The sequence below is a fragment of the Alligator sinensis genome, unplaced genomic scaffold (assembly GCF_000455745.1).
Source record: "Alligator sinensis unplaced genomic scaffold, ASM45574v1 scaffold343_1, whole genome shotgun sequence".
NCBI lineage: Eukaryota > Metazoa > Chordata > Crocodylia > Alligatoridae > Alligator > Alligator sinensis.
The window spans coordinates 2,344-17,455 of NW_005841947.1; the positions used below are offsets into that span (position 1 = coordinate 2,344).

Here is a 15,112-nt window from a genome sequence, read left to right on the forward strand (position 1 = left end):
CAACGACTAGAGAATCTGATATCTCTATAGAGGTGCACAGTTGGTATGGAAAGCTAGAACTAATGCAGCACAGCACAAGCTAGCCGTGCAAGTATTTATCCAGCTTTAGGAATGGCTTGTACAGTCTGGGCAGTGTTCTGTGTTACTGCAACTGAATAGGTAGCAGTGACTGTACTGGTGACAGATGCCAAGAAAATAAAAGTACAGTAGATCAACTAATTTATTTTTTACTGGGATCAGAAATGAGGCCATTACAAGATCAAGTGTTAACACCAGTCTTCCTCTCTATGCCCAGGAGAAAGCCACAGGGCCTGAATCTCACTGCTTTTACAGAGCCCCTAAGTATCAGCCCCGAGCTAGGAGGATGTAACTTTTGTTACAAGACTCCAATGTATGCAAGTGGAGGTACTGATGAAAATACTACCATCCCTAAAATCCCTTCTAGGGGGAAAGAATTTTAAACATCCTGTCACAGCAGGCTTTCCTGGATTCATCTCGGTGTGCAGAAGTACTTCAGGGGACCTCTCTTCTAGCAAGAGGATGGCATGGCTTAGGTGTAAGAAGAATATCGGAGTATACTGTTAGTTGACGTTTCTCAGTTGGTTCTGAAGGCACTGGAGAAGTGGAAGTTGCAAGAACAAATTACTGAATTAAAAATTCTCATTAGTAACAGCTATAAGACACAGCTTGTCAAACTTCCTGCTACAGAGAATTGTACAAATATTGTTAGCTAATCACAAGTTCATAAAAACAGCAGAAAAATGTTAGTCTAGGATTTGGTCAGGAATAGTTGTCTTTAATCTCCCCTCTCAGCTATATTCATTGCAAGTCTCCAGTAGCATTGTTTCCATGCCTGAGTTGGTACATGAATGCTTGTGTCAAATTTCAAATGTTTCTTTTGATACCTATACTTTTAATATAACCTTCCAAAACATGTGTGCTGGTTACACGCATTGACTGAAGTAAAAGTAAAGTTGAATGAAAAAAAATATTACAACTATCTGTGGAAATAAATAAAAGACTGGTCAACCCATACTCTGGGACATGTGTTGACCTTACATTTTGAAGGCAATAACAGCATGAAAAAAGCTGGTTGTAATTAAGGAATTCATACACAGGAAGAGAGGTTGTAGCCCTGAGTTAATCCTATGATACATGAAAAAACACTTCTAGACATATTGCAAGTACAGGAATGAAAGTGTTTATTTTACACACAAAGTTCTTTGTTAAAAAGGCTGGTACTGGAACATTATTTTGATGCATAAACTTGATAAAAGTTTAATGTTACAGAAACTGTGTACAATGCTGAGTAAGTCGCACATGGGGGTTATTTTCTTTAAAAAAATCCAGATTGATAAACAGCATAGAACATTTCAGCGATCTTATAATTACATTGTAAAGTGTCTTGTGTAGTCATATTCTATTGTTGGAATGACAGCTTGTACAAATTTCAAGAATATAAGAAGGTACCTGGACACTGTAGTTAAGGAAGACTGCTGGGTATTTCAGTAAGAATACTGCAAAAAGACCTGAACCTATTCAGTATTTCACACAGAGAAGTAGTAAACACTGTTGCATTAGACTAATCTTTGCTGCATCTTCCATAAAGGGATAAAACAATAGAGTAATTTGATAATTTAGGGTCATATTTGTCCAAACATTCAGATGACAAGACTGTTTTGAGGTTACTTTGAGGTTAATTCAGTGCTTTATTTTCAAGTTACCCCTGTTAAACAATAAAGACATTTTGTTTAAAGCTACATTGTGTGAGCTTAAGAGTTGCTTTCTATAAACGACCATTCAGTTTAAATTTTAGACACCAAATCATTTGTCCAATCTACATCGAGTTTGTATAAAGAAAGCCTTACAATATGGATATATAAAACCAGATTAAGACCAGAGTCAAGTGGAAGGTTTATAAAGACCTACAACATTTAGTTAACAATTTAAGCTGATATAGCCTATACCTTTGAAACTTTGTTTAGATAACATCTAAGACTCTAGCTGTTTCTCAGCTTTAGGACTCGTTTCCCATTAGAACAAACTGCAGGTTACTGATACATGTGAAGTCTCTCACAATTGGAGAATAAATCATTAAAATATAAAAAGGGTTGAATAATTTTGAAGAAAAACTATTTCTTAATAAAAGTGTATTGGCACCTCAAAAAACCAGAGGCCGAGTTGTTGAAGCTCAAAGTGCCACAGACCCATCTGCAGCAGCACAACAACACACATGCAGATATTCCGCATGCTGCTACTTTGCAGCGCAGAGGGGTTTTTTTGACCCCAGGAGATCCCAGTGTCAAAAAACCCCTAAAAATAAGGGGGGTGGGGACGACGACAGGATGTGCCAAATGGCACTCTGAAAGTCAAATTCCTAACTGAAAAAAAAGTTCCGTACCTATTGAAGATTTCTTGTCTACATAGGGCATTGCCTTGCATTTCACACCACTTTTCTAGTCATTTTCACTGTTGTCAGTCAGCTGCATTCTATGAACTAGCATAACATTGTTCACACCCTGCTCACATGCATACTCTTCTCTAGCCCCTGCACATCAGGGTGCACGCTCTTTCTAAAGCCCAACCTCAAATGTAGAGCGACTGTAGTAGGCCTCACACATCACCTACAAAATAAAGAATTCAAAATGGACCAGGACAAATTTGTTTTAGAGCTACAAGAAACTTTTGAGACAGGTGGCATACATGTACTTGGAAAGGATACATGTGAACTCCAAGTTCTCCCCCACCTTCTGCGACTGTTTCAATTATTTTCTTCATCACCTCTGCATGCCTGAAAAACAGATTGGGACTTCTTAAGAAAGTCTGAGACAGCTCTCCATCTTTAACTCAGCAAGTTTAGGTTACCGTTACAGATCAGTACTCAGGACTAGATGGCTCCAGAAATGCTTTTTGTTTGCCAGGCTAAAAATGAACTCCTGACCATAACCAAAAGTTAAAACTGCTGCACAGTTTCAAAGGGCAGATGAGCTTAGTCCACAGACACTATTAAGAACTCAAGAACTGAATCCAGTGGTTGTGTGTGATTTGGGTTTTCTGTTTGTCTTGGAAAAATGTGGGAAAATGCAGATTTTTTCCTTTACAGGAGAAAAACCCCAGGAAACCATGGGTTTCCCATTGCAGGCTGGCAGAGTTCCAGCCTGCAAGCGGCTGCTTGGGGCTCAGGGAAACATGACACAGGAGGCAGGGGATGTCACGTACATGTGCACACACACACACGTAGTAGCCAAGCAGGATGGTGGAAACCAGGTCCCTCAAGGTAAGCCTATGGGGGCAGGGCACACAGGTGACGCATGGGGAGGGTGGGGGGAGGCTACCCCCTATGTTTCTATACCCACAGCACAGTGCAGGGCTGCAGCCAGGCTGGACCAGCTCTGGGCAGGTGCTGCCTCCGTGGCCCAGCTGGCTGGACCCAGGAGGGGAGTGCCATGTCACCATAGTCAGGCAGAGTGGCATGGAGTTGTACACCCAGGTGCTGCTGGGCAGGAAGGGGCACTTCACCTTGGCAGTCATGATGGCACAGCACTCCCTCCTGTGCCAGGTCCCACACTCTGGGCCACAGAGGCGGCTCCTGCCTAGAGCTGATCTGGCCTGGCTGCAGCCCCGTACCCTGCTGTAGGCACAGAAGTTGGGTGGCGGGGAGGGACAGGACATGCCCCCCACTTCACCCCCCCCCCAGGCATCACCTGCATCTTCCCTGCCACCTCGTGTCGTCTGTGCCAACATCCCCCCTTCCCCACACACTGGGAAGTTGGGGGGAGGCACTGTGGGTTGGGAGTGATGGACAGCAGCATGGGCATGGGGCAGGACAGCAGCATATCAGGGCTGCTCAGTGCCACAAAGCAACTGGGGGGGGCAACTGGGGAGGAAGGGGCTGCTGCAGTTGGGCCTGTGTCCTGGTGAGAGAAGGGGGTAGGGAGCTCTGATTTTTCATAATTAAAAAAAATAGCAAATAGCAAAATGCCAAAATATATAGGTACTTAGAATTAAAATGAGGAAAAACATGGATTTTTCATTTTTTTTTTTTAAATCAGAATTTGCAATTAGTCATAATCAGAGAATTTGGGGTTTTTAAACAGAGAAAGCCAGGATCCCTGATTGTGACCTACTGGCAACTCCGAGAAGAACAGGTGTTGCATTATGGAGTAAACTGGGATTAATTCTGTAGATAGGTGGCTTCTAGCAATTATTAAAAGCCTTACCTTCATTAACGGCTTATTTTTAAAAGGAATTTTCTGGAGTTTGGCAAGCTGATTTGTACATAATATTAATTTCAAAGACCAGCTATACACCAATTACCCTCCACCTTAAGACTCAGTTTTGACAGCATTTGATACCAAGCAAAACTAATCTTGGATTTAGCCACTTGTTATTTTGCCAAGAAGCTTAAGTATACCAAAGACTAGTAAGACATTCATTTATTTTGTTTTAAGAGTTATGTTAAACTTGGAGCCTCCAAAAATGCCAACTTGAACCCACTGTTCTGTTGTTAAAAGTCAATTTCCCAGAGACTTTCAACAGGCTTATCTCCAGTTTCATACTGGAGCTCTGAGCAATCATATGGCTCTTTTACATAAATTTGACCACAGAGAATATAGTGGCCAAACTGGAATTAAGATCAATTTTACCAACATTTATATTTGTGTTTCCAACAAAAATATCCATCAACTTTTCATACACAAGGAACCCAAAACAATTTGCAAAATCTATAATGGAAACACTTTACAGCTGAAATGCATCCACTTACAGTAATGGATTGCAGAGACAAAAGATATAAGAACTGAGAGAAAGCATGCTGCACACTAAAGAAGGAGAAAGGAAATCATATGGCAAAATTGTACTAGAGCAAGCCTCTTCTCTTATGAAGACTGGCTGTGGGATCTTTAATGTTCAGGAAGAGCACCTCCATTTAAGATTTATCAAAAGTCTATTCAATTCACTTTCAACTTCTTGAAAGAAAGAAGTTGATCAATGCTGCCTGGATTTGGAACCGAGGTTACAGATCTCATACTCAGGACACTGAAGGATGTTCCTTGACCACTAGGATTAATTTTAAGCTCCACATCTTTAAATTGGGTTTCATGGCATATGATATAATTTAAGGTCATAAAATAGTGGAGGGAATTTGAAAGAAGCATTCTAATCTTATGAATTCATACACAAATAACAAGCTTAATTAGGCCACCATATTTTGACACAGTAAATAAGCAATCCCTTATATCAGGGGTGTCAAAAATGCAGCTGGCCCGTGGAGACCTCTCACTTGGTTCTCAGTACTGTTCCTGGGTCTGAGCAGACCCATGCAGCACGCAATGGATCAATTCCACATGTAGGCCCTGGGATGCGTGTCACGATGCCCATTCCAGGCAGTCTGGGACCCATACAGCACACGGCATCCCCATGCCAGCTAGTTTGGGACCCACACTACTCACTCCTTGCATGTACAGATCATAGGGTGGGTGCCATGGGCACTAGATCTGGCATTTGGGGTGGGGGGCAGGGGGAAGGAAGTCCATGGACCCAATCTGACCCATGAAAGAAATGAGCTTGACACCCCTACCTTTACACATACCAAAACACTCTGAAAACTGCACGAGCATCTGTATATAAAAGCCACTCCTACCAATGTGACAAAACTGTCAGGAGCCACTTATAGTTTAGGAAAGGGTACACATGGTTCAACATGTTGTGTTCCTGGAAGAATGTTATATCAGAAGCAAGGCAGTAAGAGGTACAGATGGGAAGGAGGCAAGATCATGTTTTGGCTAACAAGCACCAGTACTGAAGAAACAGGGATGCAAGGGGGAAGTAAGGTAGCAAGATTAATAAAGAAAAGGTAAATCTGTGCAATTTATTTAGTTACATTTTAAAATTAAACACTTCTCCATTGCATTTTTAATTTATAGAGATAGAACAGATATTGAGCAAAGACTACAGAGAAGGTAACAGAACAATTATATTTTGTACTGTGCTTCTTGAGAAAAAGCATTAGTATGGAACGGACGTAGCAGAACTGGCTGAAGGACTGAAAAATTCAGGTTCATAGCTAGCTAATTTGCATTTAGTCATGAAAAGTTCAGCTCAAAGCCTAACAATGCTGACAGTAGGCCCCCTGGAGATACAAAACAGGAAGTGATTGCCACATTGTCAAAAAACTACAGTGAACTAGAAACAAAACAAAGAAAGCAAACAGTTTTGAGAACTATCTATCTCAACAGCAATACTGCTCACCAACCGGGATCTGTCCTCCTGTGAGCTTGCCAGAACATGAGAGACTTTTTAAATGGACTGTCAGTCCCACAATGATGTCCTGCTATGGGAGCACACTTGCTGTGTCTGGGACCATACCATACATGTGTTTTGGGAGAAGTCAAGTTTCTGAAGCCAGTTGTACTGACATGAGAGAATTCAGTTTTGTTTTTAGCAGAGCACTGCGTTTTGTTTAATGGGCCCCAAAACACTTATGTAAAAGCATGCTTAACACTTCCATCAGGCCAAGGTGGTGGTTAACAGCACTGCGCATTTTTCCTTATACAATCTAGCCACAAAGTGCTCACAATGTTCTACAGAGTGCAAGACCTCCTGGATAGATTTCAAGAACAACCAGTCCCAAAGCAGTCATCAACACGCTAATACCACTCTACAGGTGATGCTGTTTTTATAGGTGCATTTAATGCTTTCAACTCTTAGCTTTTGAGACAGGGGGCCATCTCAGGGCCGATCTCCACGGCCCGCCCACCTGTCTCTGGGCAACCGCCTGCCTATCTCGCCTGCCACGCCTTTGATGATAATAAGTTCAATTAAGATGTTAATTAAGCGGGAGGCTGCCCATTGTAATGACCCGATGCCAGGGGGCGCTCTGCGGCTCCGACCTCCCCTAATACCGCAGCCCAAGCCTCGCATATGGCATCATGGTGTTACTATAATCACCGGCCCCACACTGGGCCCCAGAATCATCTGTACAGGACCCCTCTATGATCCTCTCCTCTCAGGCGGCCACTCCGCCGTCATCCGGGCTACCTAGCCCCCCCAAAGCCATGTTCCCCTCTCAGGTGTGGTCCCCCCCCCCTCCCAGGCCAGTCGGGACCCCAGGCCCCCGGCTCTTGGGCGTCCCTCGCGGTGGGCCCCCGGCCCTTCTGACTACCGTAGTCCTGGCCCCACCTTGGGCTAGTCGAGGGTACTCTCCCCTTCGGGCTGGGTCTCTCTAGCCGCTCACTCTGTCACTGGGCCTCACCGTGCCACTACTCCCCATCCTCTCGGGGCAACCGCAGCACCACGCCCACATCACTCCCACTCTCGGGGTCCACCCTCTCTGGGCCCCTCACAACATTGGTCCTCTAGGCCCTACAACTAACACATGGGTAACCCACCCGGTGGTGGTGGGAGCTAGGGGTTAAGGCGCCCTGACCCGCCTTTCACTGGGGTGATAACTGGCCTGGCATTTCCTGGGGCTCCCGCGCCACTGAGAGCCCCACCAGACCACCCACTCCCGGCAGGGTGCAGTTTCAGGTCATGCCCAGGACCAGGAGCCTCCTTACCATCCCCTTGCAGCTCCCCCTTACCTCCGGCTTGTTCACAGTAGCCCTTTGGCCAGGCGATGTTGCTGCCTTCCCTCCTGCAGCCAAACTGCCCTGTTTATATAGGCAGCCCATGTCTCAAAATGGCTGCCCTCGTCAGGCACCTGGAGGCTGCCAGCTCCAAGCCCTTAAAGTGGCAGGCACACACAGTGCACTGCCACAGCTTTGTTTTCGGAGTACTGTAAAAACTGCATTTAAGCAAAGCATAGGGCACCCATGTGGCCTAGATTGGACTCGAATAACTTTCCAAGTTCAGTCATTTTATAAAGCTTGACGAAAGCATAGTTGTTTTGAATGTGTGATAAAGGATAAGTATTTAAATTCTTAGAGAAGAGCTGAGACACTAAAAACTGACATGAGAATTTCCCTTAAACTAGACATTAGCCTACATAATTCCCACTGTACCGCAACTTGAAGAAAGATTGTTTTGACTGATACTCTTTTTCCAGTGACAATCTACGTGAGTTAACGGACAATAAGCAAACTTGTTCCTGGACACAACTACATGCTATTCAGTAGGCTACTAGTCAAATGTATTTCCTAAAACAGGGATGCTCAACCACCAGCCCATGGGTCAGATATGGCCCTCAGTGCCATGTCATCCAACCCACAGGACTCCACATGGGTCCAGAAGTTTGGCAGTGGGGGAGTAATGGCACTGCTCCCCTGCTGCCAAATCTATGAACCCATGGGGAGCCCTTAGACCTCAAGACCCAACCCTAGTGTGCAGGGATTGGAAAGGGGCAGTGCTGACCCCAGGACTCGATCCAGACAGAGGGATCCTGGGCCGTGGGGCCAAAAGGTTGAGTGCCACTGTCCTAGAATAATGAAGGCTAATCTTTTTAGCATGCCACCAATTAAGCCACCTTCTGAGTGCTACTCTCATCCCCTGCCTGATCTACTTCTTTGATTTCTGCTCTCAGTTCTGTGCTCCTTGCCTGAACTGCTGCTTTGCTTTCTGCTTCTTCCTATATTTGCTGCTGTGCTACCTGTCCCCTTCCTGACCTGCCACGTGCCACACACAAGCTGCCGTGCTCCAGGTTGGCCACCCCTGTGCTACAACAAATGTCTGTGGAATGTCTAGAGCATTTACAATTTATGTTAAAGAACTGGCTGTCAATGCACTCTAGTTATTCTTACACACCTCAGTTAAGACATCCAGTAATACCCGAGTTCTCTGATAGTTAAAAACAGTACACAGAATGCAAGAAGAGAAAGAAAGATTAGTTTTACAGTTAACTGCTGCTTTTTAAAACCTGAAAATTAAGCAACTCAGCCACTTCTGAAAGGTCTAAAATTCACCTTAACAAGTGACCTCCTTTTTTCACCCCACCCTGCAAGTATTTGTGTAATGTGAACTATAAACAGCTAATCTTTCAGAAAGGTTCAGTGGGAGGGATTTCATTACCTACTAACTAGGCTAAGAGTTACTTACTACGCAACATATTCATGATATAAAACACTACCTTTACTTCTCTGATCTTATTTCGTGATCTAGCCATAAACTTATGGGAAATGGAAAGTTGGGATTAAATGGCTCAAGACAGACTAAGAAGAAAGTCCAAAAGGATTCTTTCCCCACTCCTACCCCTCATTAAGCAGCTGCCAAAATGCGACTCTGAGTTGTGGACTGTGCAGAAAATGAAACGTGATTATTCAGGAGAAGCAGTTAGCATGAAGCTCACACTGGCACCCACCATTCTGGTTCCTCCTCTGAAACAAAACGTGATAAAATGTCATGAGACACGAGACTGCTGAGTAAGCAGACTGTAAACAGTCATTGCCAAACAGACAAATTTAGCCCCCAAAACACCACATTGCACAAGTCATAGAATATACAGGAAAGTGACAGAAGCAAAGATAACCAGAGAAATGGTTGGGTCCCCATGGACAAGTGAAATCCATACCAGTGATCTTGGCTACCATTTCTATCTGAAATAAACACACAGGAACAGCTTGGAATCAAACAGGTCATTTTAACTGTAAGCTTGATTGAGACAGAACTTCCTGCTTTTGAGGAGCAGAAGACCCCCACCACCAAAAGCAAATAAAACCACAGCATCCAATTCCACTAAATCTTCTGTCAGTTTGCTTGAGCTCTGGTGGCACCTCACCTAGCTGCCTCAGATTTGGTAGACAAAATGTCAGAGTACTTCACTATAAAAAAGCAACTGCCTGACATTAGCTTTTGGGCTCTTTAGAACAGCTATCTGAATTCAAACTCTTCCAAACTTTAGAGCTACATCAGAGGGTGACTTAACCAACTAGAATTGGCACCATTGCACCAGCCCTTCACCCACTGGTAGAAGAGATTTAACACGATCAATACTGTCTGTATCACTTCCAAGGTGAAGTCAGAAAAAGGGCTGAAAAGGTAGTCCAGTGACTACACACCAGGGACGGGCAATTATTTTGGATAGAGGGCCCCTTAATGAGTTCTAGCGAACTGTTGAGGGCCACATGGGCAGCCTGGCCCCTTGACAGGTATCCTGCCCCTGGTCATCATCTTGGGACTGGAAGTCCAGCCCCCTAACTGCTGACCTTTGTCACCAGAAGTAAACCCCTTGGCAAAAGGAGTACCATCTTGGAACCAGAAAAAAAAATGATTATATTCTAAAAATATCAAACATCTACTACAACATATGTTCATTTGATTTCAAAAAATATTTTTGTCCTGATTTACATGTGTTCGCATAGCGTACATAAAGGTGATTTCATAATAGCTTAAAATTAAGTCTTACTTTGGTATATTGTGTAGGGGAGGAGGGGTATGGGTGGACTGTGGATGTGTGTGTATGAGTGTGTGTGTAGGTGGGGGAGGGTGTAGATAGGTGTATGGGGTGAAGGAGCATGTGGGCATGTGTGGTCTCTCTCGACTCATTTACCAACCTGTACAACCATCAGCCCTCTTTGCCTTAGCCCACTCGCTCTAGTCCAGCTTTTCAGTCTTGGCCTCTCTTCTCTGATCATGCCCAGCTCAAGCTGCTCTACCCTCTCAGCCTCAGCCCACCCCCACCTTCCTCATGAGGTATGAGGGCTGGCCTTTCTAAGCTTTAATGCTGGTCCTGGCCCCAGGGCACCTGCCCACCACTGCTCCCCCCCCCCATCATATGTCATGACCTAGGAAAGTGTCTGCTTCTCTGTGCATGCAGAGTTAAAAGCACATGAGACCACAAAAGGGTTGTTTAAGAATGGAGCAAGGAAGGCAAGACGATGATACAGATAAGGCAATTTAAGCACATAACTTCAAAACAAGTCAGGACAAACATGGCTGAGCCATCAAGAGGTTGGGGAAAGAGAAGGTATCTCACAGGCTGTATTCTTACAGCAGGGTACTCTTTCCATGGCTAAGTTTAGGATCAAAGCATGCTGAAACCTGAAAAGGTGAGGGCAAGTACCAATGATGTGCCATCAAAAAGCTGACCGACTACCATGGATAGCGACAAAGATGCAGTCAAGTATGCTAAGCTGTTTCCTCCTACCAGAAATTATTTGAAGGTATAACAACCTACACATAGAGTGTCTTGATATTCAACTTTGCTCTAAATGCTTTGTACATGGCACTTTTGGAGAATAAAAAGCAAGCAGTGCTTTGTTTGGAAGATGCTGACCCTGGACTGCTGCAAATGTACATTATCAAGGATTCATGCAGAGTCCATATCCTAGTTAGTCATGGGAAAGTATTCATGGTTGACACCCAGGGGTTGTAATCTTAGTTTTACAGTGAGCAAATTACAGACTCCTACCCAAAGGCATCAGGCCAGACCCCAGGCCAGTGTACTCTGAGATCCCATAAATAGACAGGTACATAGCCAGGTCATAACCATGATAAGCTGGATCTTCTTGTCCTTTAGCTGAAAAATGTAAACATTGAAAAAAATTGAAAAAACCCACAATATAAGATTTCAAAACCCAATTCTACTGGTACATAGATGTTAACCTGTGCAAACAGTTTACGGTGACAATTAAACAGAAGCCTCAAAAGTATCTAATAGCAGACAGCTCTGAAGACATGTCTACATGAGCAAGATTGCTAAATAAGCTAGGGCCCTTGGTTTGTCTGCCCTTTTGGAAATGCATGGACTAAGCTGCACAAAAGCATTCTTCATGTGGATCTAAAGTATCCACAAAGAGAATTAGTGCTGACTCACTACTGTGATTTAACCTATCTAATAGAACTGGTGACAATAAATTGATTTTGTAGCAACATCTCAGCAACAGTACCTGAAAAAATAAATCAGTTTATTCACAAGTTGTAAGCACTTATCTGCCACTTTCTGGAATTTATGTGGAAGTGCAAGAAAATAGAAAAGTCCTGGATACTCATGTCCACTGAATAGTGATATGTAGTTAGAGGTGTTAGTCTAAAATAGAAGGCAGGATAGATTTGCACCTCATACACTCAACTGAAGTAGATCTCTCTTCCCTACCACCACACACACACACTCCCATAAGCTTTCATGAGCTGAAGTTTACTTCATCAGCATCTGATGAAGTAAATAGTCAAGACCTTTAAAAAAAAACCCAACGTTTTCCATTTGTATAGTTACTTTCCTGAAAGATCATTCTAGACTGAAATAAAGATAGTTTTGATCTCTCGTAGCAAAAAGAAGCAGTAGGATTTAAATGTCTGAGGATTAAGAGAAGTCACCCATAAAGAATTCACTTTTGAGCAGCTATTTGAGAATTCTTAAAACAGAGCAACAAGCCATGCCCAATCCTAATAAAGAAATTTTGGTATTGTGTAGAGATGTCTATTCAAGGAATCACTCACTCTATTCTGCCACATCTCTACCTCCCAAAAAGAATGAACACCCCACAATTACAACTGGATAAGGTAAAGTTCAAGGACAGGAGTATTTATGATTGCTTGATACAGCACCTATCCAACACCAAATCACTGGCAAAGCCAAATCTTAATGGACAATGACATTCATAGACTTTTCAAAGGTTGGTTCAGTCAAGAAATAAAAAAAAAGTCTGAAGGTATACCTGCATGGATGAACTGAACACATGGGAGGTGGAGGAAGGTGAGGATGATTTTCAATTGTTACTGTTTTCTTGACATGATCTTGACTAATATCTTCATACATGTGATCTACTGTTAAAGGCTGTCGTTGCTAAAAGTGAAGGGAAATTTAAGTTCAGTAAGAAGCGTCAAATGTAAGATCACATCTTCTGCTCAGCAAGTTTGACAACATTTTATACTTAGATAGTGTCTCCTATCCTAAAGGATCCTAGAACTTACAACATTCACTGAGGCAGAGTAGCAAGCAACGGGGGAAGAAGGGATCTCTAATGAAAAAGAAAAAATTTTAAGAAAAAAACTGCTAGGAGAGCTTTAAAATTCACAGAACAGACGCACAACATTATTGTGTTTTGCGTGTCACAAACTGAAAGAACAAATGACTGATTCAATATATCTGGAAGTCAAACCTGTGGTTCCTCAGTCTAGATATTCAGAATAAGGCTTATAGCATCCTTAAAGTAAGATTGTACAATCTTTTGTAATAGAACGAAAGTGTTTTCTTATTCAATGAACCTTCTTCCCATGTACTTTCAGTCCTTATACCTGCTTACTTCACTGACACCACAAACAGAGATTTTTGCTTCCACTGACCCTGAAGAGAAAAAACTCAAAGTGATGTATTCTTTACTTTTCTGTGCACCATCAGAACTGACGTAATTAAAAAAGTAGAACCTTCCTTCTTTCTTCACACAAGCCCAAAAAGTGTCGACTACAACCCTGAATACCTAATATTTCCTCACAGCTTCCATTACATACAAATACATATACATTTAGTCAAGTGGAAACAAATTGGCCTTGTTACCCTATGTGGCAAGTATAAAATTTCGCACAAGTGGTACAAGTATAGGTATACCTCATCATATCCAAATAACCAGAGTCTTGGCGTTTGGTAATATTTGTCATAAGTGATGTAGAGATCATAAGTTCTGGTCTGTAGAATAGCATCTTCCCCTCCAACATCAGCTCTAGTTTTGCTAGCTTCAACTAGTGTTCTTGTATCAAGTGTTGCCTAGTATTCAAGATTTAAGACAAAAAATAGCATTATGAACAATTACATTCTTAAGCAGCATAGTCTTCCTTAATTCCCCTTTGCACCAACCCTAAAAAGGGATCCAAAGACTGCAGAAGTTCAAACTGATGTTGCACCCAGGTTGTAGGAAGGAGCTGCTCTTATTAGTTTTTCTTGTTTAAGCCAATGTGGTATTTTTTTGGTCTCTGACAACATCATTTCCACTGAGCTTATGCTAAGACTTGGTAAAAGGAATGTTGCAGAGGAGGTAGAGAACAGTCTACTTACATCATCTGTTTCTAGCAACCCACTCTCTTCATATTCTGAAAGAAAAAAAAAGAACAAAACTGAGTTTGTGCCTAGCTTGTCATTGGAACCTTGATCCCACTGTGCACATGCAAACACTTCTTTTAAAGTCTGCATGCATGCAATATATATATTTTATCCAGGCAGGCTTTTTAACCTTCCAACAAGCTACGTCTAGACTCCATTGATTATTATAAGACTATATACTAAAACAACATGGTAGGTTATCCTTTTAGAAAGCACTAGAATAGCAGTACTTTTCACTGGGTGGCTTTAAAGAAGCCTGTGTGTACACAGCAATCACCGGGAAACCATGTTAGACTTCCCAGGTTTTGTTCTCTTGAATTTGGTTATGTTGCCAACCAACATGATATTTCAATCACTCATGGAAAAAAACCCAAACAGGATTAATTCTAGTAGAACAGGTGAAGTCACAAGTGTAAATCCAGCATAAAAAGAGAATCAAATCCAGTGAGGGCTTGGACCTTTTAGAAAGCCTTCCATGGAAGGAAGCTGCGCTGCTTTCCTACTATGTGCTACAGTGGTTGACGTGACCGAAAGAACATGCATCCTATCCAGCTTAAAAAGGAAATACCTTCCATGTCAGCTGCTTCCCCTTCATCCTCTTCCTCCTCATCTTCACAAGGTGCTGATGGACCTGGCAATTTTATACTGTCCTTTGAAATTAAATTGAAAGTAAGTGACAAATGTTTTAGAGATACCTGTGCTTAAAAAATGTCCCATGAAGCTTTCCTGCTGTGTGCATTGACCATGTTTATGAAGCCAAGCAGCATGCATAAATCATTTCAATATAAATACCTACTAGCAAGTAGAAAATTGGTATTGTACTTCAGCACTGTAGTCTAAAAATGACTACAAATCCACTACAAGTTATTAGTGACATATACTTATTTATCTTGCTTCTAAAGCAAGTTGTTCAACCTACAAAGTCAACAGATGACTTCTGTAGCTGTTCAGGTTGTAAGATATCATTTGCAGTCAGATTAAATACCTGGGTTTAGGTATGGTACTGACAGGTTTATGTCAACTATGCAACAATTCTCTATTTGTTTTAAAACTATGCAAGATTCTCAAGTCGGCCAAGACCAACTTTGATCCACAATCTCTCACAGAGGAAGTTTTAGATACTGTATCAGGTCAATCTAAAAAATG

General features: G+C 42.5%; 1 protein-coding gene across 2 annotated transcripts in view; it reads right to left on the bottom strand.

Annotated features, from left to right (window-relative positions):
• Nucleotides 1-1,178: 1,178 nt before the first annotated feature.
• The window catches only part of ATG3 (autophagy related 3), a 41,242-nt gene continuing 27,308 nt past the window's right edge, over nucleotides 1,179-15,112 (bottom strand). For both annotated transcript variants that reach the window (XM_025199657.1, XM_014518264.2), the window contains exons 7-12: nucleotides 14,535-14,616; nucleotides 13,922-13,956; nucleotides 13,478-13,633; nucleotides 12,588-12,715; nucleotides 2,723-2,791; nucleotides 1,179-1,470 (exon numbers count right to left, since the gene is read on the bottom strand). In XM_025199657.1, coding sequence (XP_025055442.1) covers nucleotides 1,389-1,470; nucleotides 2,723-2,791; nucleotides 12,588-12,715; nucleotides 13,478-13,633; nucleotides 13,922-13,956; nucleotides 14,535-14,616 — 552 coding nt within the window. In that variant the 3' untranslated portion in view covers nucleotides 1,179-1,388. The remainder of the gene's footprint in view (nucleotides 1,471-2,722; nucleotides 2,792-12,587; nucleotides 12,716-13,477; nucleotides 13,634-13,921; nucleotides 13,957-14,534; nucleotides 14,617-15,112) is intronic.